The following is a 26,133-nucleotide window of genomic DNA, read 5'->3' as shown; positions in this document are numbered from 1 at the left end:
AAAAACAACATCCCTGCTCCTTTAAATTTGTGATTTGTTTTACAATGGTTTTTTTTTTTTTTTTTGCAGAATAGGCATTTCGTTTAGTGTTTGTGAACTGCCTAATTTTGTATCCAAATAGAATACCAATAAAAATAAAAACAAAGATGGTAGAGCACTTAACCGCGACAAAAAAAGAAAAGGTTGGTAGAGCACTTGCCCGGGAAAGGCAAAGGTCCCGAGTTCGAGTCTCGGTCCGGCACACAGTTTTAATCTGCCAGGAAGTTTCATATCAGCGCACACTCCGCTGCAGAGTGAAAATCTCATTCATGACTCTCTTCAGATTAGACATGATGAAAGCTTTTAGCACACAGAGGAAAGAAATACAAAGAAATTATATTAGACATTATGTAAGAGCTGTTTTAGAAGCTACGCTCGTCGTGTATTGTTCTGACGGAGCTGGTGTGCCATCGCAGCGAATGCAGAGTTTCCCACTGCACTGACGGGTCCTCACTACGACTGTTGACGGTTATGTTTCTTTCTTCTGTTACAGGAGGCAGCACCATCGCCGCCGGCGCCCGCCATGGAAGTGGCCGCCGAGCCGGAGGCGGAGGGTGGCGGGGGCGGCGGAGGCGGTGGGGACAGTGGGGGTGGCGAGGGCGTGTGCCGCACCGTGGACAAACCGCGAGATCCGGACCGCTCCAGGGATCTGTTCGGCGTCCAGCTAGAGGTGAGCGACACTAGATATACTCTCTACATTTCGCAAGATTGTCTTGGGACGAAGTAATTTGTCGAATGACTTCTAAGGCCGTGAGATCTTGCAGTTTTAATAATAAATGTCTCGCGATGTAGTGGCGATACAAGACTCACTTGCAAATATTAAAATAAATATACAAGGTGTAAAGAAACTCTGAAGAGGTTTAAACTATCACATTTTGACGCTGAATGTGCCGAAATATTTAACTCCCAACCGTAATGAAATAACATTCAGTCTCTTGAGAGCTATCAGAATTACCGTACAACTCATTAGTAGGAGACAGTGTTGTAGTTGGTACACCTTTGGTACTTCCGCCTCTAGCCAGCACTATAACAGAAGTTAAGTATATTTTGTGATTCTTTTTTTCTTAAATTATGACATTCACTTTTGCTGAATTTACAAAAATTACATAGAAAAATTAAGGTTGTTCCAAATGTGAAAGGACCGAACGAGGGGGCGCAGTGGTTAGCACACTGGACTCGCATTTGGGAGGACGACGGTTCAAACCCGCGTCCGACCATCCTGATTTTGGTTTTCCGAGATTTCCCTAAACCACTTCAGGCAAATGCTTGGATGGTTCCTTTGAAAGGGCACGGCCGACTTCCTTCCCCATCCTTCCCTAATCCGATGGGACCGATGACCTCGCTCTTTGGTCCCCTCCCCCCACGCCAACCAACCAACCAACCAGCCAGCCAAATGTGAAAACATATCCGAAGGTACAGCACGGTCATATACCTAGGGGCAAAGGTGCACGACTGACCAAGTATGGCTTAACTGTCCACATGTTATGTAAACAGTCCTAAAAATATATAGCATTTTACTCAACACAAAATTCTGTACCTGAAGAATTAACAGTATATTCCAAATAGCTTTAATAACTTACACAACTCTTAAACATGTCGAACGTTAATGTTTACAAATGCTGTGCAAACACAACCTGATATCTAACAAGAACAACAACTGTAGATGGTGGGAGAAACCGATTATGGAAGTCTCTAGTGCACAATCCCTCATGTGCTTATAAAATTAGTCACTAAACTGAAGTAACGAGCAAAAAACATGTTGTGTTCCTAGGTATACTATCCTCTGAGTAGAACACTCTCTCCTATACAAAATAGTAAAAAATTAAATTACTAAATTCCCATGAATACTTTTGTAAAAATAAGTGAAGCAAATGGTAGTATTAACGAAAGATAATTACAAAAGTAAGAAAGCTCACTTGCGAGTTCAGAAATGCTATATTATAACGCGTTCCAGAACGTAAACTAAGTTCTTGTCATCGTACCGGGGTCAGGCTGGTATCCAAATTTACATATGTGGGTTCATAAATTATACCACTCTCATAAACTATGCCCCTGACCTGAAACATATGTACTAGTCTGTGTTCAAGGAATTGTTCCATATTTTTGTTCTTACAACACCATTTGTGGGCATTTCACTGTTACACACATCACAAAAAGTTTTGCATCACCTCGGTTCCGAGATTTCCCTAATGTGTACAGAAAATTGGAATATAGATCAACATAAACGTCATTTCCGCCCTTTTTATTGCTCACACACTACTTGTTGTACCGCCATACAGCGAGACCTTCAGAGATAGTGGTCCACATTGCTGTACACACCGGTACCTCTAATAGCCAGTAGCGCGTCTTCTTGCATTGATGCATGCTTGTATTCGTCGTGGCATACTATCCACAAGTTCATCAAGGCACTGCTGGTCCAGATTGTCCCACTACTCAACGGCGATTCGGCGTAGATCCCTCAGAGTGGTTGGTGGGTCACGTCGTCCATAAACAGCCCCTTTCAATCTATCCTAGGCATGTTCGATAGGTTTCATGTGTGGAAAACATGCTGGAAACTCTAGTCGAGCGATGTCGTTATCCTGAAGGAAGTCATTCACAAGATGTGCACGATGAGGGCCCGAAATGTCGTCCATGAAGACGAATGCCTCGCCAATGTGCTGCCGATATGGGTGCACTATCGGGCGGAGGATGGCATTCACGAATCGAACAACCGTTACGGCGCCTTCCACCGGCGGCGTACGTCGGCCCCACATAATGCCACCCACAAAACAGCAGGGAACCTCCACCTTGCTGCACTCGCTGGACAGTGTGTCTAAGGCATTCAGCCTGATCGGGTTGCCTCCAAACACGTCTTCGACGATTTACTGATTGAAGGCTGACACTCATCGGTGAAGAGAACGTGATGCCAATCCTGAGCAGTCCATTTGGCATGTTGTTGGCTCCATCTGTACGGCGCTGCATGGTGTCGTCACGGACGTCGTGAGTGAAGTTGCGCATCATGCAGCCAATTGCGCACAGTTTGAGTCGTAACACGAAGTAATGTGGCTGCACGAAAAGCATTATTCAACACGGTGGCGTTGCTGTCAGGGTTCCTGCGAGCCATAACCCGCAGGTAGCGGTCGCCCACTGCAGTAGCAGAACTTGGGCGGCCTCAGCGAGGCATGACATCGACAATTCCTGTCTCTCTGTATGTCCTCCATGTCCGTACAGCATCGGTATGGTTCGCTCCGAGACGTCTGGACACTTCCCTTGTTGAGAACCCTTCCTGGCACAAAGTAACAATGCAGACGCGGTCGAACCGCGGTATCCTAGGCATGGTTGAACTACAGACAAAACGAGCCGCGTACCTCCTTCCTGGTGGAATGACTGGAACTGATCGGCTGTCGGACCCCCTCCGTCGAATAGGCGCTGCTCGTGCATGGTTGTTTACATCTTTGAGCGGGTTTAGTGACATCTCTGCGCAGTCAAAGGGACTGTGTCTGTGATACAATATCCACAGTCAACGTCTATCTTCAGGAGTTGTGGGAACCGGGGTGATGCAAAACTATTTTTGATGTGTGTACTTTTTCATTCCTTTCCCCACCGCTGCACACTTTGCATGAGTTCACATTGTTCATTTCATGCATTTGATCATTTCTTCCATTCGATCCTCCTCGCACAACCCGCGATACCATTGCTTTGTTTTAGTAATGAGTTTCTATGGTGACTTCCCTGTAGAGTCTCCAAAACACTTAACTTTTACACGTGAAGCTGTATTCTAGATTTCCTCTGCTTTGTTTCGGTTACCGTCAGCTTACAGGCTCCTAAGCCAACCCTCGAAGTATTTCTTGGACATTTTCTGTCCACGTTTTGCCCGCCATGGTTTCCCGGGCTTTAAAGTTATGGGACAATCCGCTTCGTTCCGGAATGTCGAAGTCAACTTCCCTTACGTCCGACATGCTTAAATCTATCAAGTTTCCTGGAAAATGACTGCAGCCGAAAATTTTTATATCACCGTTGCCTTTATTTTCTTCTCTTGGGAACATGCTTTATACTTGGAAATACATTTAACCTACGATCTCCACTTAAAAATGGCGTTACAGGTAAATTCAGTTCATTACAAAATTCAATTAATCATTTCTGAACATAGTGTTGCACTAGTAATGCTAAACTAATTTACGAGAACTTTTATTAAATTGTATCGGTACTATATTCGAAACATACTGTGGTATAATAAGACAACATCTTCATTTTGCCTTTTTCATTTTCCTATAAACGAACCACAACGAATACAGATCCTCTAATGTCTGAAAACTAGGATAATGCCATTTATATTCACAAATAAATAAATCGTTATGTTGCTATTATCTTAGAATAATAATTCTCTTCGCCAGGTACACAAAAAGTTAAATGAAAACTACAACAAAATCAACTCTGTCTTCAGGTGATCTATTCCTCAACGCACAGAACTCATAGACGACAGTACAGTTCCGAAAAGTACGCCGGCCGCGGTGGTCTAGCGGTTCTGGCGCTGCAGTCCGGAACCGCGGGACTGCTACGGTCGCAGGTTCGAATCCTGCCTCGGGCATGGGTGTGTGTGGTGTCCTTAGGTTAGTTAGGTTTAAGTAGTTCTAAGTTCTAGGGGACTTATGACCTAAGATGTTGAGTCCCATAGTGCTCAGAGCCATTTGAACCATTTTTGAACCGAAAAGTACTTACTTGAAGCTGAGCTCACTGAATGTCAGATAGTAAAAGAGACATGAATTTTATTGTTATAGTACAAATTAGGAGCCGGTAGCACACAGACAACTCTCCTCTAGCAGATTACGCGTTTAATTAATATAGGGTTGTACTTTGTGAGATCGGCGTCGCTGCATCTCGATCGTTACGAGAACACATACAACCTCCGTTAAGTGCACCGACTTGTGGCTGAGGAACTCTCGGATCAATAATGAGTTTCGCGGTCGTTTGTTTTGAGCATAAGCGTGCCGGCATTATTTAAAGCGGTGTCTACAGATGTCGTCGTTCGGGAACCGTCGGGCGGAGGAAGCAGTCGAATAGTAGCGGAGTAGAGTACTGAATTTTACGGCCACGTGTCGTGTGAAATGTAACAAAAATACTGAACAGTAATTCTCAAGTTGCGAATGTCGTCTAACACTGAAGCATTCATGGAAGTCGAAGAATAGTTTAAATCTCGTGGCATAATTTTGTTGGTATAATTCAGTAATCCATCTCAACGAAATAATAAACTAAAGTAACAGTGACTGCACAGTCAAACGTGCTTAATGAACGTCACCCAATGTATCATCATGCACTGTAATGATAATCAAGAAAACATCAGTAATTGACAGGAGAGGAGTAATCATAAACAAAACGAGCAAGGGCAAGGGAATAAACCATCTGCCACAGTTAAATGTAACCACTTAACCTATGTTAAGCGAAGAAGTGGACCTAGTACGAAAACCTGAGGAACACCAGTGACTTATACTGTTACTCCACTGGGACGCTGGCTTATTTCGTGTTACGTGAATCGTTCCGCTGCTTCCCACAGCTCAGATGCGAGCCTGGCGTGGAACAAGACTGCTGTCCGCGCATGCGCAGTCGGCACAGCGTGCCTGATGTTTATCTATATGTATATAGTGTGCAGCGCTCGCTCCGGAGAGAGTGGTCAGCGACCGCCGTACAAGGCGGGCTGGGCTGGGCTGGGCTGGGCCAGTGAAAGTACCCGCGGCCTCAACACTCTCTGGAAAACCGCGGTACACTCAAGCGTCTCGACACGAATGTTCTTTCATCAGGTCTTTACGTCCTGGAATTCCTGATTCAGTTGAGAATTGAAAATAAGTATAGAGATAAGGTTTTGGAAGGCCCCTAACATAAAGATTAGTACTATATCAGCTACAGCATCCTGAAATACTTACTTTGGCGCTGGAAGGAGCAGTAAAAGGGCGAAAATAAAATAGGAGGTAGAGACTAGAATATGAAGAAAAGAGTGCCAAGTATGACGGGTGTAATACTTCCGTACGTATGACAGGAATGACGGGTACGGCATCAAACCAATCGATAGTCAGATGTGAAAAAGTAAGGGGTAGAGGGTAAAGCTGTTTGAGATGCTGCTTATAAAAAGGGGCATGGCGGGGCTAATTTACCAGATAGGAATTGTTACTGTGGAAGCGGAAGTGTTTCAGTTTGGTCTTACTTTGTTTCTCTTTTGGTGCAATTGCCGACGACGTTGCAGAGAGCTAACGGCAGTTTGGGAACAGATTTGCGTTGTATGTCCACGCTCCAGTGGGCGCATCTTGTCTGAGTGTAATCACACTCCTAAACGGCAGTTATCACTTGTACCGGTTGTCCGTATAGCTTTAGAATAAAACTGTTTCGCTAACATAGCTGTGAAGTGCTACGAGCTGATCTGGGTCCAACGATTATTTACATATTTTGTAACGATTTTATGGAATGCTTCGTTCAACCGAATGTTGTTTGCCAAAAGATACACGAAAATTTTCAGCAGTGAACCAAGCAAAGGAAGGCCGTAAGTTTGACTGCCGAAGCTACTCGGCGAACCTCACCGAGTATAAGAGGCATTTTTTCGTGTGGAAAAAACTGCAGGTGACGTTTCTTCGCTTACTGAAACGTCATCCTGTATATACGTGGAGATTCAGTTTTCTAACTGGTTTACTGATCTGATTCGGTACCCACGCCAAAAGTTAATTTAGTTCGACTTCTATGTGGTCTTCAATTTGGATAATAAGTGTATTGCTAACCACTTTTTGCTGGTTCTTAATACTTTCGTCTTTCTTTGATTAATTCTCAGTCCATATTCTGTATTCAGTAGACTGTTGATTCCATTCATCGTCAACTACCCAAACGATAGCAATGTCATCAGCTAATATTATAATTGACCCTATATTTCAATCCCACTTCTAAACCTTCATTCCTCACATTCTTCTTCGATATACAGGTTGTATGAGAAAAGAGAACGACTACGTACCTACCTTACACCAATTTTAATCCGATGAAATCTCTTTTCGTTCATTCTATTCTTGGTTCTCGTACAGATTTTTATATCACCTGTCTTTCCTTGTAGTGCGTACTTAATTTTTCAGGATTTCAGGAATATGACACCACTTTACAAAAACGAACACTTTTGCTACGTCGACGGACGGCAGGGTATTACGATATGGCTGACGAATACGCGGCAGAATTGTTATTAGAGTTGGTAGGAAATGTGGTAACTCGTTACTGAAATGATAAATGTCTCAGTAACCATCGTGAGTATTTTGACTATCTTTCAACACTTTTGTGCAATTTATGAACAAGAACACCTTATGTATTCGAACTCGTTTTGATTTTCGCCTCTAGCAGAGGCTGAAAACAGAAACATCTCTCGGTGTTGATGTATAATTTAAGCAATCGATTATAGATTATTGAAGCAAACACCTTGCAACAGTTTCTCAGATCCTAACCTAACTTGATGTTACGTAAATTCTATTATTGTTATGACAAGGCATGTTTCTAGAATGAAATTTTCACTCTGCAGCGGAGTGTCCGCTAATAAGAAACTTTCCGATAGATTTAAACGGTTTGCCGGACCAAGATTCGAACTCTGGATCTATACATTTCGCGAGCAAATGCTCTACCCACTGAGCTAGCCTAACAAGACTTAAGACCCTTCCTCACAACCGTACTTCCACCAGTACCTCGTCTCCTACCTTCCAAACTTCACAGAAGTTCTCCTGCGAAATTTGCAGAGGTCCCAGGTTCGAGTCTCGATTCGGCACACGGTTTTAATCTCCCAGGAAGTTACAAGACACGTTTCTAAAATCAATACAACATAGCTGTCTGCTGATTACGTAGATGCCAAGCAAACTCACTGAAACTGTATTTTCAGAACCATGTAAGAGATCCATATTTCGAATGCTAAAACCAGATAATATCCATTACCCCACATTTTGCCACCACAAACTGAGGATCTATAAGAGCGAAAGGTCACGACAAGATAATAGATTTCACAGGGGACCTACTTCTTTGGCTAATTACAACATTGTAATACATATTAACAAGGAAATATGCTATACAGTATAAGAATTCAGTTAAACGAGTTCTCAAAAGTTCATTCAACTAATGTTAAAAGACAAAAGATAATTTTTACTCATTCAAATGAATTCCAAAAACAACAGGAGAATTAATATCAATAAAATATTAAGTGTAATAGTAATTTCTCCATAACTTTGTTTATATTAGTCTCACAAAATCTAAAACTAGTTTTGGGATCAGTTCAACAATTCCTTTAAGATGAGACACTTCACAAATAATTTCACTGACTTGCTAATGTTCATAAAAATTACGTTTATTTTATTTTGCTAAGATGGCAGAACGAGTTATGAAAGGAATGACTGCCCCTTATTGCTGCTACTACATCTGTTAACATTTCCACTGGTTTAAGATGCAAGTGACAGCCTCTTACGTGTGGAAAGTATAGAAATTAAAAAATGGTGCTTACCAAAAGGCAGCTTACTTATACTACGAAGATTACAAAGGGGATTCAGCTGCCCCTAGATTTTATAGATATTCATATTCTCTCTCTAGCTGCGCACAAACTATTAGTGCTACAGAAAAAATGAACAGGACCTTTTCGTAGGAAATTTGATGCAGTCAAATTTTGTAGTGGGATGTGTTTTCACTGGAGGTCAGGGTTTTCGAGTTATTCAAGAGAAACGTGTCCGAAAGTCACTTCTGTACGTTTTCGAAAACTGCGGCCTCTGCCAGAAACGTATCGCAGTACAAAATTTAACTACATTAAATTTCCTAACAAAAAAATTCTGTTTTTTTTTTCTTTAGGACTATTAGTTCGCGCGTAGCGAGCGGGAGAATATGAAAATCTCACACGTAGTTTTTGAAGGCGTTACAGGTTGTATAAATGGCTCTAAGCACTATGGGACTCAACATCTGAGGTCATCAGTCCCCTAGACTTAGAACTACTTAAACCTAACTAACCTAAGGACATCAAACACATCCATGCCCGAGGCAGGATTCGATCCTGCGACCGTATCAGCTGCGTGGTTCCTGACTGAAGCGCCTAGAACCGCTCGGCCACAGCAGCCAGCACAGGTTGTATAAAGCCTGTGTGTAAGGTCAGCTGAATCACGCTGTTTCTCTTTACTTTGGTTTTTTGACCTCAGTCCCCTAATATGGTAGGGAGAGGCATATGTATTTATAGATTTTTAAAGGATGTGACAGGCAGTTCTGAGTTTAACGATGGGGCAGGTCATGTGACCAGGAATAAGTTCATTCGTGACAGCCTGCTTTGGCAGGCAGTAATGAAAAACCATTGGCGGTGGTTGTTACTTTGGATTCGACAGTTGTGATTTCTGTGAACTGTATTTACTAATAAATCGCTCGCGTAGAATTAATGATTCCATTTTCTTATTAATACGTGGAACATTTTGCCTGTACAACTCAAGAACCAGTCTTCTGGTAAGGAATGCGGCCAGTTCATTTCACCGCTGTTATCGATATGATCCAGTCTATGGATTGAGGCGTGATTTAATTTTTATGGACTCAGGGTTTAATTGTTTATAGTCGTCAAGTGCATAAAAAACGCAACGTCGTTTAAGGGCCATATGATGGCACAAGCGCCAATGGCAGCGCCTTTTGAATGGAGGGTTGCAACCCCGCCTGTTTCCCTAGTATGTCGGGATGCCGCCTCACGTGGCGGCAGGCGTTTCGGAGGCCAACTGGACCACGCGTTACACGGATAGACACGCGAATAGCCTAAAAATATCAGTCAGCTGCCCTACCTAACCCGAGGAGGTAGTGAAGCAGCCATGCAAATCACAAATTAGAGCATTCTTCTTTGCCGATCAGAAACGGCATTACTTAATGCTGGATAGTTCATGGTATGGTCACAGTATTTGTGTTACTCATTAAAGATTATAATGTCCACTTCGTGCTAGGTACATAAATATGGCTCGAACCAGAAGTGAAGCGCATCTAAAATTCATATTTGAATATATATCACGAGGATTAAGACTAGACGCTAACTGTCGCAGCATATGTACTGCCCTAAGGAAACTGGTAAAATCTAGTGACGTTATTATAGTTACCAAATGCGGAATTATCAAGGGCGAAAATAAACATCAAATTGGGTCAAACATGGTGACAGATTCTTGTATATATACCTTGTATCTGCATCTGTTTCGGTAGAAAACTGAGAGAATGTCCCTTCTAAATTCCCATATCACAGAATTTTAATATTTCACCCTCAGTTAATTACTAACAGCTAGGAACGGAAACATGAGTCAGTTAAAGTTTGACATTTTTCATAGCGGAGATTTCAACTTGCTGGCTATAGAAGGGACAGTACAGCAACAGTAAGTACAAGATTTAAGAGGAACACTAGTAAAGAAAGGAAAGTATATTTACTTAACAACTGTAATAGGAAAGAAAGTGTAGATCATCTGAGCACTCAACATCAAGCATTCACTTCGGAAAAGGGAGATGTGTATCAGTGGTTAACATCTGAATCGTTGTACAATATCCCCTAGACCATTATATGCTAGGCAAAATTATGAGGGATAGGGAAGACCTGCCGTGGCTCAATAGGCGAGTTAGAAAGTTCCTACCAAAGCAAAGAGAGCTTCATCACATATTTAAATGAAATCATCGCCTTGTTACCAAACTAAAAGTGTACGAAGTTAAAATGAGAGTGAGGAAAACAATGCGGAAAACGCCCAGTGGATTCGAAATTAAAATCTGAAGACGTTATGGTCTCATAAATGAATCAGTATCCAAACGGATTATGAGAGAGGCAAGGGCGTTATACTGAATTCCAATTTTCGGAAGCGTTTCGCTGGAAGACTGTAGTACGGATTGTATCGTTTCAGACGCCACATGCACGCCGAAATGGCAAATATTGAGATAAGTAATCGTGGAATGCATAAGCAGCTAAAATAGGTCAAAGGATGAATGGTATGTAGATCTGGCGCGGTACTTATACAAAAGCATACATGTAATGCAAAATATGTTGCTACACTTGTAATGTCCTTTGCTGTTTTATTAACTGTATCTTTTATTAATCTCTTAATAAACCTTCACCTCCCGAAAGTGTCGTGTGGCGCCAGCTGACATTCGCGACCTTGCTACGCCACTGCAGTGCTACCACGTAAGCTATGGATGGTAAATGTCTTGCAATGACACTCTGTTGGCGATCGTCTTTAATGAACATGTTTCTGACACAAGAAATACTCAATTCATTTTTTCGACAGGGTATAAAACTTGATCAAAGCACTAAAATGGCTATCGTGTTATCCGAAGCATCTAAGGTAATAAAGTAATTGTTACAAAAGCGCTTTTTACTATCCCTTCGCTGCTGACATGGATTATCTTTCAGATAATTTTACGTTATGCTCTAAACGACAGTGCCCAGATTCACAACTGGACGGGAACCAGTACAACTTTACCTTTTTAGTAAACCCTTTCGTGAAAACATTAAATAATGAAACAACGGTCGGCGTTCGTGAAAGGACAAACAAATTATACATCCATGTGTTGACTAAGGTGATTGAGGGAAGCACAATTTCAGTACTTTACAGCCAGAATTATTAAGCCTTTGATAACGAAATGTGAGAAAATGGGAAACTTCAGCCGATTCACGTTGATGTTCCAAGGTGTTAGTAGTTAATTGACCACGACACTAATACCCCTGGAACTACTTTTCATGATCAAGCAGGTTCAGATTTACAGTTACTTTAATAGAGTAATAGTACAGTAAATGGAATAAAAATTCATTTAGGCACATGCACAGTACGTTGAGCAATACGCAGCCTCTTAGCATCGATGTTGCGCGACAGTTGCTGTACTGCAGCAATGTAAGGGACAGTCAGATGGTAAACTTGTAGGTCAACTATGTATTATTTCAAAAGTAGTCGCCATAAATGCTAATACATTTACCTCGCTGTGAGACAAGACGGTCAATGCCTTCGTGGAAAAATCTCTGAGGTTGGCTACGGAATCTTGATTGCACCCAAGCGTACAACGCTTCGTCCGAACTAAACCGATGTCTACGAATGTCTTTCTCGTGGACTCCAAAAATATGGAAATCGCATAGGGAGAGATGGAGACTGTGTGGAGGATGTGTAAGGGCTACCCGGAGAAACATCTGCAGCGTACTCGAAACAACTTTGGCAACACGAGTGGGTGGGTGCCGTGTTGCAGGTGACGAGCCTGCTGCTGGAGGCGGAGCGCCGGAAGCTGTGGGTGCTGCAGAGGGAGCTGCAGGCGGCGCTCGCCGAGGGCGGCTCCATCAAGGCCAAGGAGCACCAGCGCCAGGAGCTGCTGCTCGCCATCTCGTGAGTACCGACACCTGCTCAGTAGGAACGCCTCACACAACGAATGCCTCTCCTGCATCAGCCTTTTCATCTCACAGCAGCAACTGCAACCTACGTCCTCAATTACTTGCTGGGTGTATTCCAATCTCTGCTTTCCTCTACAATTTTCACTGTGAAAGTCATTCCCTGATGTCGTAACATATGTGCTATCATTCTGTCCCTTCTTCTTGCCACTTCCCATTCCACATATATTCCTTTCCTCGTCAGTTGTTAGGAGAATCCCCTCATTTCTTACCCTGTAATTCTACCTGATTTCCAACATTTTTCTGTAGCACCACATCTCAAAAGCTTCGATTCTCTTCTGTTCGGTTTTCTACTGTCCACCATTCACTACCATATAGTGCTGTACTCCAAACAATATTCTCGAAAATGTCATCCTCAAATTCAGGCCTATGTTTGATATTAGTAGACTTCTCTTGGCCAGGGATGCCCTTTTTGTCTGTGCTAGTCTGTTTTTTGTTTCCTCCTTGCTTCGTACGACGTGGGTTATTTTGCATCAAGGTAGCACAACTCCTTAACTTCATCTATTATGTCATCAGCAATTTTGAAAGGTTCTCGCTATCTGCTACTTCTCATTATTTACTTTTAATCCAAATTGTGTACCGATTAGACTGTTCATTCCATTCAACAGATCTTGTAATTCTCTTCACCTTCGCTTAGGATAACAGTGCCATCAGCGAATCCTTTCATTGATGTCATTTCCCCCTAAATTTTTATTCCACTCTTGAATCTTATTTTTATTTCCGTCATTGCTTTTCGGTGTATAGACAGAAGAGTAGGAGCGAAAGGCTACAGCCCTGTCTTACACCCTTTCTAATACGAGCACTTTGTTCTTTGTCTTCCAAGCTTATTGTTCCCTCTTGGTTCTTGTCTATATTGCAGATCACCTGTCGTTCCCTGTAGCTTACTCCTATTTGTCCCAGAATTCCGAACATCCTACATTTTACATTATCGAATACTTTTTCCATGTCGACATATCTTATGAGCGTCTCTTCATTTTTCTCCAGCCTTCCTTTCATTATATAGGGCAACTTCCTCTCCGTTGCCTTTATCTTTCCTAAAGCCAAACTGATCGTCATCTAACATATCCTCAGTGTTCTTTTCCATTGTCCTAGATATTATTCTTATCAGAAACTTGGGTGCAAGAGCTGCTGAGCTGATTGTGGGATAATTCTCCCACTTATCGCTTCTTACTATTTTCGGAATAGAGTGGGTGATGTTTTTCCGAAAGACTGATTGCGGATCACCTGTTCCACACAGTCTCTACACACCTGTTCACACCTGCCGGAACAGTCGTTATGTTTCCATTCCTCCCAGTGATTTAAGAAATTCTGATGGAGTTTCATAAATCCTTCTGCCTTATTTGATCTCGAGTGCTCTAAAGTTCTTTTAAATTCTAACTCTAATATTGGATCTCCTATCTCTTCCATATCAACTCCAACTTACTCTCCCATCACGTCATCGGACAGTTCCCCTCTCATAGAGGCCTTCAGTCTACTGTTACCATCTATACGTTCTTTCTTCTGGTTTCAACAGTGGAATTCCTTTTGCACTCTTAATGCCATCGATTTAGCTTTTAATTACACGGATGGATGTGTTTATTTTCTATATGCTGAGCCAGTCTTTCCGATGACAATTTTTTTCGATTTCCTCATATTTTTCGCGCCACCATTTCGACTTGGCCTCTTTTCTTCGTATTTAGTTCATTTCCGAGTGATATATATTGCTGTATTTCCTTGAACGTTTTTGTATTTCCTTCTTTCGTCAGTTAACTGGAATGTTTCATCCGTCACCCAAGATTTCTTCATAGTTTGCTTCCTAGTAATTATGTTTGTCTGTCCAACATCTGTGATTCCTGTTTTTAGATATGTCCACTCCTCTTCAACTGAACCGCCTCATGTGGTACTCCTTACCGCAGTATCCGCACCTTTAGTGAACTTCTGATGCGCCTCGTCATTCGTCAGGACTTCATTGTGCCACCTCCTTACAGACTGATTCTTACTATTCGCTTGAACTTCAGTCTGCTCTTCACCGTTACTAGATTGTGACGTTAATCTATATCTTCTTCTGGGTAAGCCATACAATCTAGTATTTTATTTCTGAATCTCTGTCTGATCATCATGTAATCCAAATGGAATTTTCCCTTACCTCCGAGCCACTTCAAAATATATCTTCCCCTTTTGCGATTTTTGGACAGTACAGTTGGCATTCGTAACTCATTTAGTCTTGCTCCTCTCTCATTCCTACCAGAAAATCCAGTTCTCCCTTAACCCTTTCTTCTGTTGCTGCCCCTGCAACTGCATTCTAATCCCCATGACCATTAGATTTTTATTTCACTTTAAATACTGAATTATCCTTTCAGTTTCTTCAAATACGTTTACCATCTCTTCATCTTCTGTTTGCGACGTCGACATGTGTACCTGAAGTGTTTTCGTCGGCGTTGGTTTTTTGTCGAATCTGTTGAGGGTAATATCCTAACTTCGTTTTCATAACTATTCCTACTCTCTTCATACCATTTGCTGCTTGTCGGAACCACCCTGAAGCAACACATCTCTCGTAATGACACACAGCACTAGTTCTGCAATGCTTACAAGTGACACAGTTGTCAGAGACTGCCCTTACGCCCCCACACTTTAGAAACATGTACTCTTTTCGCTAGCAATACATTGAACACAAACCAATGTATTCATATCATAATGTATTCCTGGATCACAACGTTCAGTATTAAAGTTTCAGCGATATGCAACATTCATTTTGACCACTGTGTAAACGTAGTTTAGACAGCAATGGGCTGTTCGTTTTCTCCATGTTATTTCACCTTTACAATCACTGTTAAGGCCTCTGTTGTGCGCAGGCGCATCCAGGCGCAGCACGACCACCTGGAGAAGGAGTACGAGCAGCACGCCATCGGGGTCCTGCGCTGCTCCAACACCAGGGGCTCCGGCAAGGTGAGTCTCCCTGCCACGGCGAGGCAGCCAAGGCAGCGTAGTTTGTCCTACCTCTGTCGGGAGTGACAGCTGCACAGCCTCGAGCAACACGACCCGGTCACAACAAGTTGAGAACGGACGACTGTCGATTAGACGTAAAGGGAATACTTCGTACTCTCGTGCCGTCTGCTTCAACGCACAGCATTCGTGGCACATATGACGCTATTCCTCCTCGTCCCGACTATTGCCTTGTCGCTCTCTTCTAACAGTAATCGTGTACATCAGTTGTATGAACCGTTTCTCGTCTGACTATGATCAGAGCAAATTTAAAAGTACTCGACCAAAAAATTGCACTTCCCTTAAGAAGAAATACATATATCACACACAGGAAGTGTTACATGAAAACTACGTATTATATATATATATAATGTAATAGTCCTGTTCCCTTCCTTGTCGTGCAATCGCGGAAGTACACATATGGTTGTCGGAACCAACGCGAAAACGTCGAGTGCACAGCAATGCGGTAAAAACGTGAATGAATACTGTGACTGTATTCCGATATATCGTGATTGTCCGATTACTCACCTGTCGTGGTAGGTACTGAGAGCCAGTACGTTCAAAATGCTTTCACGTTTTCGCCGATTCTATAGAATTAAAGTGGCTAAGACAAACCACCAAGAATGTATCCACAACGATTACATATATCCAGGTGTTCTGCAACCTCCCTACACCTTTCGGTATACAAGCACTCGACCGTGATTAAATGTACCTAAATATCGGATAAGGCATCATTTCCAAAGATTATAATCGAAAAAATGTGGGAAAGTCTACAGGTAATCGTTATTATCGGACGTACAGTCGTGGACAAAACGAGCGAGACCCCTCGCCTTTTCGTTATGCTGATCCGCACAGCTTTAAAGTCTGCTACACAGCATACAAGGCAAGGCGACGAAGTGCTATCAACATATTATGCACTGGTGTGAAATTGAAAAACTATCTTAACTTTGTCAGACAGTTTTCAGTCACGTGTAAGACTATATTTATGCTGGTTAGTGTGTTAAACAACACGTAAATATACGATATAAATGAAAGAAGAAACGCTAATTAGTATTAACTGTACTAATAAAAATTAATTTCTTACACCACCAAGGGACCGTATACCGCAGGAAGTGCGATACATTTCCGCTTATTAGGTCTACCTGTACTCGAGGTAAATGGGTTTTAAGGGTTGGGTAGACAGATGACGGTCAAGAAATTGAGACTAGTGGGGTTCCATTTTTACCGATTTAGGTGACGAAATCCTAACAACGAAAATAGCTACAACAGTTACTGAAGATGAGGGCCACATAAATAATTCCACCTACTCTTTATTCGGAATGTTCTAGTTGCAGTCGATACATCAGCATATTAATCGCAGCTACGCTTTCGATCCAAATCACGTTTACAGGAATGCAAATAAAATACATTTGCCTATACACGTGGTAATTCAGATCCCAGTATTAATGCCACCGCGTTTTAGAAGTGCGAGCATACCCATTGCTAGCTAGCTTAAGAAACACTGAGGCTAATGAAAGTTTTCTGGCTGTGGTGAGTCTAATGGAGAATTCGAAACATTGTAGAATACGTTTGGAGCTATTCAGCCGTTTATTTCCTGGGATGGTGCAGAATTATCCTACTAAATTTACTCGCTAATAACAGTGTTTTGTAATTTCGACAAACATCCCGAATGATTGTCACATAAGCGGTGACATAAAGGTAGTAAATTCATGTTTTTGACTCCAGAAAGCCCTATGCAAAAGAAATTGCAGATCATTTTGCCATTTTCAGTGCGAAATTGCCGGCTCATTCATGTGTGGGGTAATAATAGAGGGCTGTTTACCTGGGTTGTCTGCTAGCGTAGTGAAAGGTGTTTGCTACTGCAAGGGAGGTCTGGTTTTTTTTCGGCTCTAATCTCGATGGAGGCAAATAGACTGTCAGTAATGCAATTGTAAGAAATTCTCGTGCCCCTCCAATACGTTTTATTGCTACCTTTATTATGTACCGGCGCCCTGTGGATGTAAATATGAAAATTTTGTAGAATTTCATACTTGTTACTGCCTAGTTTTTCCTCTTTTGTCAATAAATGAATTGACTTAACTGTGGCAATGAATGATTTTTAACTGAATTTCGTTATGAATCTTCACGCATTGCTAAATTTGCTAACGTTCATGGTAGGTCAGCAACGGTAATCCAGTATGACTGGTCTGAACGTTGACACAGACCGTTTTGCGGCCGAATGCGCATAATATTTTGCTAATTCGTAACCATCTGGGGTACTTTGTCTTACTAAAACAGTTATGTTATCTCGATAAGCTGAAATTCATTTTTATTAGTTCAGTTCATACTAATTAGCGTTTCTTCTTTCATTTATATCTTCATTTACGTGTTGTGTTTAACACACTAATCAGCATTAATATAGTCTTACACATGATTGCTAACAGTCTGACAAAGTTCAGATAGTTTTTCAGTTTCACGCCTGTGCATAGTATGTTGGTATCACTTCGTCGCCTTGCCTGTTATGCTGTGTAGCACACTTTAAAGCTGTGCGGATCAGCATAACGAAAACGCGAGGTGTCTCGCTCGTTTTGTCCACGACTGTACATAGGTTGCCTTAATAACGATCGAATGCAGCTTTTTTTTTTATTATTATGATTAGTTTTGATTAGTTAGCCGACTTTGTTACTATACATGAAACTGCAGTTACGTGAAAACTTAATTCTTAAATCGAGTAAGACGTTCGTCGGTACAAAAACTGACAATAGTTTTGATATAAATTGTGGTGGACTGAATTTGAACTTGTAACAATGACACGAACGTGGGCGACATCGTCATTACATGCTTGGGAGCTCAACTGAAATGCGAACTATCACAGACTTCAGATGTTCGAGTACTAGTACATCCAAACCTTTCGGATCATGTGAAGTCGCAACTAACTGACATACTGCCTTAAATGACTCGGTAACCATTAAGAACTGTGACCTCTAGATAAGGCTCACTGTAATAGTATGTAATTTACTTTTCAGAGTGAAACTTCACTACCACAAACCGTAACAATTAAGTGTAAATGACGCCACAGTTAGCAGCAATATAATGAAGCAACGACGAAAATACCTGAGAGCTGACATCGACACATAAAATCACTAAATACATTAAACTGATTAGTATATTTGAATCACAAAACAAAATTTAATATACTTATGTCAGATTCACTACTTGCAAAAATTATCTTCTATTATCAAAAGGTCATTAAAATTACAATAGTATTAGATTCACCCCTAGCTCTGATTAACCAGCAACAGTCACTTTATGACGAAACATTTTACCTTATTTCTTTATACATTTCGTATTGTTAAATTTCAGGCTCTTTCTTTTTCTTAATAAACGTAAACATGGTCCGTAATAGGCTGTCACGCGATATTTATTTAACTGTGCGATTAGCTAATATCGACTAAGCGGCATTGTCAAGCATATTTGTATCACCTGAATTTCATGTCATTTTTCCAATTACTCGTAATTACAATTCAAATGTGATACACAGTTATTAGGATAACAGGTAATGGGCCCTGCTTACGGTAGTCACGACTTAGGTGAATAAATTGAATAGGGTTAGGATTCAAGTTTTACACACGCAGTACGTTGTCCGATAAATGATTTTTCGGCAATAAGTCTTACAAGTTTTAATCGTATGACACGGTAAACAGTCTCAATCGAAGTGAAGCTGTTGGTGTGACGTAATAGTTTGGCGGCAACAGTAACTGAGCGCAGGCTCTCCTTCCACTTGTGGATTCTTTGGCCATACCGTTCTGTTCTGTTTATAACTCTCTTCAAGCCTCTTCTTTAATATTCCTTGTACTGTGGCCCCTAAACTGCATGCCCATCACATCCACAAAGAATTGATTCGTACATTGTCACCACGCCGTCGACATACATTCATTTGCTCGCGCTTTTCTTGCAGTCACTTACCTTCCAAACTCTTTCAAAGCCAACTTCCGTCTGTCTACTCGCTCTTTCGTGTAGGCCACCGATCCTATAATACAAAGCAAGGTCCGTTAACGCGTCTCTACTTACAACATTTATAAAATCGTTAACAGTCCTCTACACGAAAGTCATTTCATGCTATGACCGTTGATTGTCTTTGACAAGGAAATACCATTGACAAAGAAGGGAATAAAGTTTAGCTGTTGTAGACTTATATGCTGTTTTCAAAAGACCGTGTGCAGAATCGCGGTTTTGGGGGGGGGGGGGGGGGGTGGGCAGAGATGGAGGTGGGGCATCTCTGTGCTCGGTTTCTATTTGAGCCAGGAACATGGAGTAAAAAGTTTTAGATTTAGCCCGGACCAGAGGCCATTTATGTTGCAATATATTAAGCAAGGTTTGAACGACGAACCAGAGCTGGTGCCCAGGCAAATTGTGCGAATCGATTAATTCCTTTTGCTACAGATTTTAATTGGGCTGAAATTATTGCTCAGCTAATGGCACCATTTGCACGCGCACCGTTTGGATTTTACGTGCGAAAACACTCATTCTCGTTCCGGATTTTACGTGCAAAAACAGTCAGCCTTAAATAACTCCGGACTGCGGCGAAACTGATGGTTCACTGGTGCATCGCACGTTGGTCTAAGATAAGTTCTAACCGTTTGAAGAAATGGGATTATTTTGAAGCGCGCCACTTCTACACTTTTACCTTTTACGAATCGGTTCAAACTTTGCACGAAAATTGATAAATAGATAAAGTTAAAATGGATTTTTTTGGTCCAGTCATTTTTATCCAATTTCATGGTACGATGGTTTAAAGTCGAGATAAATGTAGCACGTGAAATTCGTTCTTAGATGAAATGAGTGCGTGGTAACGGTTTAAAGTGAACCAAAGAAATAAAAAATGCATTCTTACGATAATATTGAAAACTCGCTCTCAAAAATTTGCTTTCTTCGAATTTTAAGAGAAAAAAAAATTGTGAGTTTTTTACGCATGCCACTTCTATGTTTGAAACTTATGCGAATCGGTTCAAATTTTCTAAGAATGTAGACAAAAAATGAACGTAATTAATGGTCGTTCTGTTGTTTTCTGAAAGCTTCGTACGTCGGCACGATAAAAGCAACTTGGTTCTAAAGACAATAAAAAAAAAACTACACCGGCTCAGTCGTCGCCTGAGTAAACAAAAATCTACATCGGTTGCCAAGCTATGGAGGTCTAACATCAAAATTTTGGTACAGTAAAGTTAGGAACCAGAATTAAAAAAATTCTTCTATCATAGCACAAAAAGGCGATTATGTCCTGGACAGAGTTAGGGACGTAGAAGAAGGGAACTAACTTTTCGACTTGTATGACAGCTTCAAAGACTTTTAAATCACAACATGTTGACATATTCGCGCTTTTTCACTTTTTAGGTTTAAAAACCCATGCCATGTAATACAATGCATCGTTTCAAGTAAAGAAACATGACACATGATGTCATGTGTGCTATGGCTGGCGAATCTTCTGGATTTTGGGCACAGAATCAGCGACTTTAACGTATAAATTGTAGGGAACAAGTGTGTCAACACCTTGCAGCTAGGAGATCTCAACGCGCTAAGGAAGGAGGTTTAACTCGTGAAAAAGTGCGAGTATGTCAAGATGTTTTGATTTAAATGTCTTTAAAGCTGCCAGATAAGTCGAAAAGCTAGTTCCCATCTTTTACATCCCTAACTCCACGCAGGATATATTCGCCTTTTTGTGTTATGATAGAAGCATTTTTCATTCTGGTAAAAGGCACAGATAATTTTGGAATCACTGTGTGTTTCTTGTCATTGTAAATAATTCATCTTTACTGTACTGCGACAAAGATGCTTTAGAGCGCTGCAATGGAGTAGTGGATAAGATCGCTCATTCTGTGTTTAACGTCAATTATGGAGCGCTTCTTCGTCAGTGAGCTGTGCAGCGGTGGAGCATTCTTATTAAAGGCACAGTAGCGAGCAGTTTTTTAGAGAAGGAGATCTGATACTTGTGAACCTGCGAGAAATTGTCTGGAATATTTTATTACGGAAATGAAAACTTGTTTATGAAGCTATATTATTGATTGTATTGTTGGAGAAGATTTAGAAGGAAGATTTCAAGGTAACCCATGCACGCGCAAGAATGAAATGTTCGTTCGTCATAACTGTCAATTCAGGGAACTAATAATATTCATGACTTGTGTTAATGTGATCTCATTCTACATCTACATGGATACTGCGCAAATCACATTTAAGTGCCTGGCAGGTGGTTCGCCACCTTAGCCGCGCGGAGTGGCCACGCGGTTAGAGGCGCCATGTCACGGACTGCGCGGCCCCTCCCGCCGGAGGGTCGAGTCCTCCGTCGGGCATGCCTGTGTGTGTGTTGTCCTTAGCCTAAGTCTAGGGACCGATGACTCCAGCAGTTTGGTCCCTTGGAAATTCTCACACATTTAAACCACCTTAACAATTCTCTATTATTCCAATCTCGTATAGCGCGAAGAAAAAACGAAAACCTATCTTTCCATGCAAGCACTGATTTCCCTTATTTTATCATGGTGATCGTTTTTCGCTATGTAGATCGGCTTCAACAAAATATTTTCGCATTCGTAGGAGAACGTCGGTGATTGAAATTTCGATAGAAGATTCTGCCACAACGAAAAACGCACGTTCATCCCAAATCCTGTATCATTTCAGTGACTCTCTCTCCCGTATTTCGCGATAATACAAACCGTGCTGCCTTTCTTTGAACTTTTTCGATGTACTCCGTCAGTCGTATCTGGTAAGGATCCCACACTGCACATCAGTATTCTAAAAGAGGACGGACAAGGGTAGTGTAGGTAGACCCCTTAGTAGGTCTGTTACATTTTGTAAGTGTCCTGCCAAATAAAACGCAGTCTTTGGTTAGCCTTTCCCACAACATTTTCTATGCGTACCTTCCAATTTAAGTTGTTCGTAATTGTAATACCTAGGTATTTAGTTGAATTTACGGCCTTTAGATTTGACTGATTTATCGTGTAACCGAAGTTTAACGGATCCTTTTAGCACTCACGTGGATGACTTCACTCTTTTCGTTATTTAGGGTCAACTGCCAATTTCCGCACCATACGCCTATATTTTTTAAGTCTTTTTCCAATTTGTTTTGATCTTCTGATGACTTTTCTAGTCGATAAACGACAGAGTCATCAGCAAACAAATTAAGACAACTGCTCAGACTGTCTCCCAAGTCGTTTATACAGATAAGGAACAGCAAAAGGCCTATAACACTACCTTGGGGAACGCCAGAAATCACTCCGGTTTTACTCGCTGACTTTCCATCAATTACTACGAACTGTGACCTCTCTGAAAGGAAATCACGAATCCAGTCACGTACCTAGGACGATAATCCATAAGGACGCAGTTTCACAACAAGCCGGTTGTGTGGTACAGTGTGAAAAGGCTTCCGGAAATCGAGAAATACAGAATCAATTAGTAATCCCTTGTGAATACCACCCAACATTTTGTGCGAGTACAGAGTTAGTTGTGTTTCACAAATACGATGTTTTCTAAATCTGTGGTAACTCTGTGTCATATACCGTTTTCTTCGTGGTTTTTGTTTGCATTATATCATAAATTACGCAACTGGTTGGAGTGTCTGTAACGATTTAACGAAAGAATTTCGCAATTCTCAGAGTCTTCTTATGCTTTACAGTCTTTTTTGACAACAATCAGAGTTTAATTTTCCAAGAACGCTTTTCATTAAAGTAAAACCTCCTCCTTAATTCTTAGTAAAGATTAAATTAACTTGTCGTGTGTGTATTGCGCCTTACGCCTCAGGCAACCACAGCTTGTATCTAACAAGCAAAGGAAGTTTAGTAGAGAGTAGATTATTTTTCTTTAGGTGCTGCATTTGCTGATTTCAGTTTACTTCCTAGAACCGCAGTACGCCAGACAGAAAACAACGTGATGAGCAAGAGGCGAGATCTCACTTTACGTTCTTGTGAGCAAACGGTACACGGTGTTGTACGAAGTAAGGCCCAGTATGGTGAAAGTTATGGTGTTATCCTAACGCATTACGTTCCTGAACGGCAGACCGTCAATGTACACTATTACTTTTCGTTTTTGAAGCACCACCTGCGACCAGCTTTGCGAAAGAAGCGGCGACGCTTTCTGCGCGGGCGCATACAGCGCAAGCTGTGGCTGCTGTGTTCGGTCGATGAGACTGTGAAGTACTGTGCCATCCACCATACTCGCCGGACTTACGTCCTTGTGACTTTGATTTGATTCCGAAGATGAAGGAACCACTTCGTGGCATTCGCTCCAGAACTGTTCCAGAGATTCGACAGGCAGCAGACCGCTCCATTCGCACTGCTAACGGTATACTGCGCCTTCCACATCGTTGGCAACGAGTTCTACACGACGCTGGTGACTACTTTGAAGGACAGTAACAGGTGCAAACATGTAACTCTTTTGCATCGGTTGTGAATAAATAGTTGCCACTATTTAAGGTCCAACCCTCGTAAATAAGACTCAGGTTGCAAACCCATCTAAAACAAATTTAAAAGAATTTTTTTAACAACAAAAGCTGATTCAACCATTTTAGAAACTTACAGGAGACAAGGAATGACTTAAAGCTAAAAACCAACAAATGAAAATACCAGTGCACGTTAAGTACCGCCGGCAGACTGTGAGCGGAACATTTGAGACACAAATTTACCACTCCAGTCAGTGGCCCATCTAAGTAAACATTCATATAACCCGACACTAACTGGGAGGTTGTAACAGCCCAGCTGCCCGTACAGCACTTCTTGTACACACACAAATAAAAGTCACTAAGCAAATCAGCAAATTTACACTCGCGACTTCAAATAGGATACATTAATTACAAGAATACCTTATCTTTCAAACTCCACAGGCGAGGTTCACTGAGGGAGTAAACGCAGTATTCAACATAACTTCATTAGTACTCCATTTGCCATGATTCAGAGCACTATTACGGGCGCCATCACCCAAACTGCGAGCGGCGGTAACATTCCAGAAGGCAAATTGTTGGTCTACTCTTTCTCCAAAACCCACAAATCACCCTCAAAGGACCCTATCGTGCACACGGCTCCGAATACAGCAAGAGGCCCCCAGCAACCGGCCCCTCCGCCGACACCTACTGCCCCCTCGTACCCACCACAAACCCCCGGCAACCGCGGCACAGGTCCCCCCCCCCCCTCTTCCTCACTCGCAAACTGCAATAAACCGAGCGAATCAGTGAATCAGTGAATGAGTGGGCCACTCGCGCCTCCTACCGAGACGCCAGTCAACCAACGCATCCAAAAGCAGCACAACGCCGCCCCAGCTCGAAGACGATGACTTTCAACATACAGCCTTAGCCTGCTCTAAGGATACGCTGGATATCACCCTGACGGGAAACGATATCCTCTTTTTCGACTGTCCTGTACACTGTGAAGTTCTGAAAGGCTTAAGGAGCAAGTTCGCGGAGCGCTGTAACAGCAGGGCACAGGGCTTGTGAGCTTCGAAGACTCGAACCGTACCTGTGTCACGTCTTCGCTTTCATCTGGAGCAGCAGGCGTTTCTGGGAACTGTGCTCCCGACGGCGGGACAGTTGGAGGAGGAGGACATTAGTGTGTAACGTCCCGTCCACAACGAGGTCTTTAGAGGCGGAGCGCAAACTCGGATTAGGGAGGGATGGGATAGGATATCGGTCGAGCCCTTTCAAAGGAACCATCCGGGCATCTGCCTGCCTGAAGCGGTTTAGGGAAATCACGCGAAACCTAAATCGGAATGTTCGGATGCAGCCGTCGTCCTTCCGAATAGGGGGCCAACGCGGAACAGTTAGATTTCCCCTGTTACTCTTCACACATGGCTTGCAGGAGATCTACATCTACATCTACATTTATACTCCGCAAGCCATCCAACGGTGTGTGGCGGAGGGCACTTTACGTGCCACTGTCATTACCTCCCTTTCCTGTTCCAGTCGCGTATGGTTCGCGGGAAGAACGACTGTCTGAAAGCCTCCGTGCGCGCTCTAATCTCTCTAATTTTACATTCGTGATCTCCTCGGGAGGTATAAGTAGGGGGAAGCAATATATTCGATACCTCATCCAGAAACGCACCCTCTCGAAACCTGGCGAGCAAGCTACACCGCGATGCAGAGCGCCTCTCTTGCAGAGTCAGCCACTTGAGTTTGTTAAACATCTCCGTAACGCTATCACGGTTACCAAATAACCCTGTGACGAAACGCGCCGCTCTTCTTTGGATCTTCTCTATCTCTTCCGTCAACCCGATCTGGTACGGATCCCACACTGATGAGCAATACTCAAGTATAGGTCGAACGAGTGTTTTGTAAGCCACCTCCTTTGTTGATGGACTACATTTTCTAAGGACTCTCCCAATGAATCTCAACCTGGTACCCGCCTTACCAACAATTAATTTTATATGATCATTCCACTTCAAATCGTTCCGCACGCATACTCCCAGATATTTTACAGAAGTAACTGCTACCAGTGTTTGTTCCGCTATCATATAATCATACAATAAAGGATCCTTCTTTCTATGTATTCGCAATACATTACATTTGTCTATGTTAAGGGTCAGTTGCCACTCCCTGCACCAAGTGCCTATCCGCTGCAGATCTTCCTGCATTTCGCTACAATTTTCTAATGCTGCAACTTCTCTGTATACTACAGCATCATCCGAGAAAAGCCGCATGGAACTTCCGACACTATCTACTAGGTCATTTATATATATTGTGAAAAGCAATGGTCCCATAACACTCCCCTGTGGCACGCCAGAGGTTACTTTAA

General features: G+C 42.1%; 1 protein-coding gene across 1 annotated transcript in view; it reads left to right on the top strand.

Moving 5' to 3' along the window:
• Positions 1 to 329: 329 nt before the first annotated feature.
• Positions 330 to 26,133, top strand: part of LOC126147901 (uncharacterized) — a 777,970-nt gene continuing 752,166 nt past the window's right edge. The window contains exons 1-5 of the mRNA XM_049915724.1: positions 330 to 441; positions 533 to 593; positions 625 to 709; positions 12,232 to 12,365; positions 15,259 to 15,352. Coding sequence (XP_049771681.1) covers positions 330 to 441; positions 533 to 593; positions 625 to 709; positions 12,232 to 12,365; positions 15,259 to 15,352 — 486 coding nt within the window. The remainder of the gene's footprint in view (positions 442 to 532; positions 594 to 624; positions 710 to 12,231; positions 12,366 to 15,258; positions 15,353 to 26,133) is intronic.

Source organism: Schistocerca cancellata, chromosome 1 (genome assembly GCF_023864275.1).
Source record: "Schistocerca cancellata isolate TAMUIC-IGC-003103 chromosome 1, iqSchCanc2.1, whole genome shotgun sequence".
In the NCBI taxonomy this organism is placed as follows: Eukaryota; Metazoa; Arthropoda; class Insecta; order Orthoptera; family Acrididae; genus Schistocerca; species Schistocerca cancellata.
This window is presented reverse-complemented; position numbering and strand designations above follow the sequence as displayed.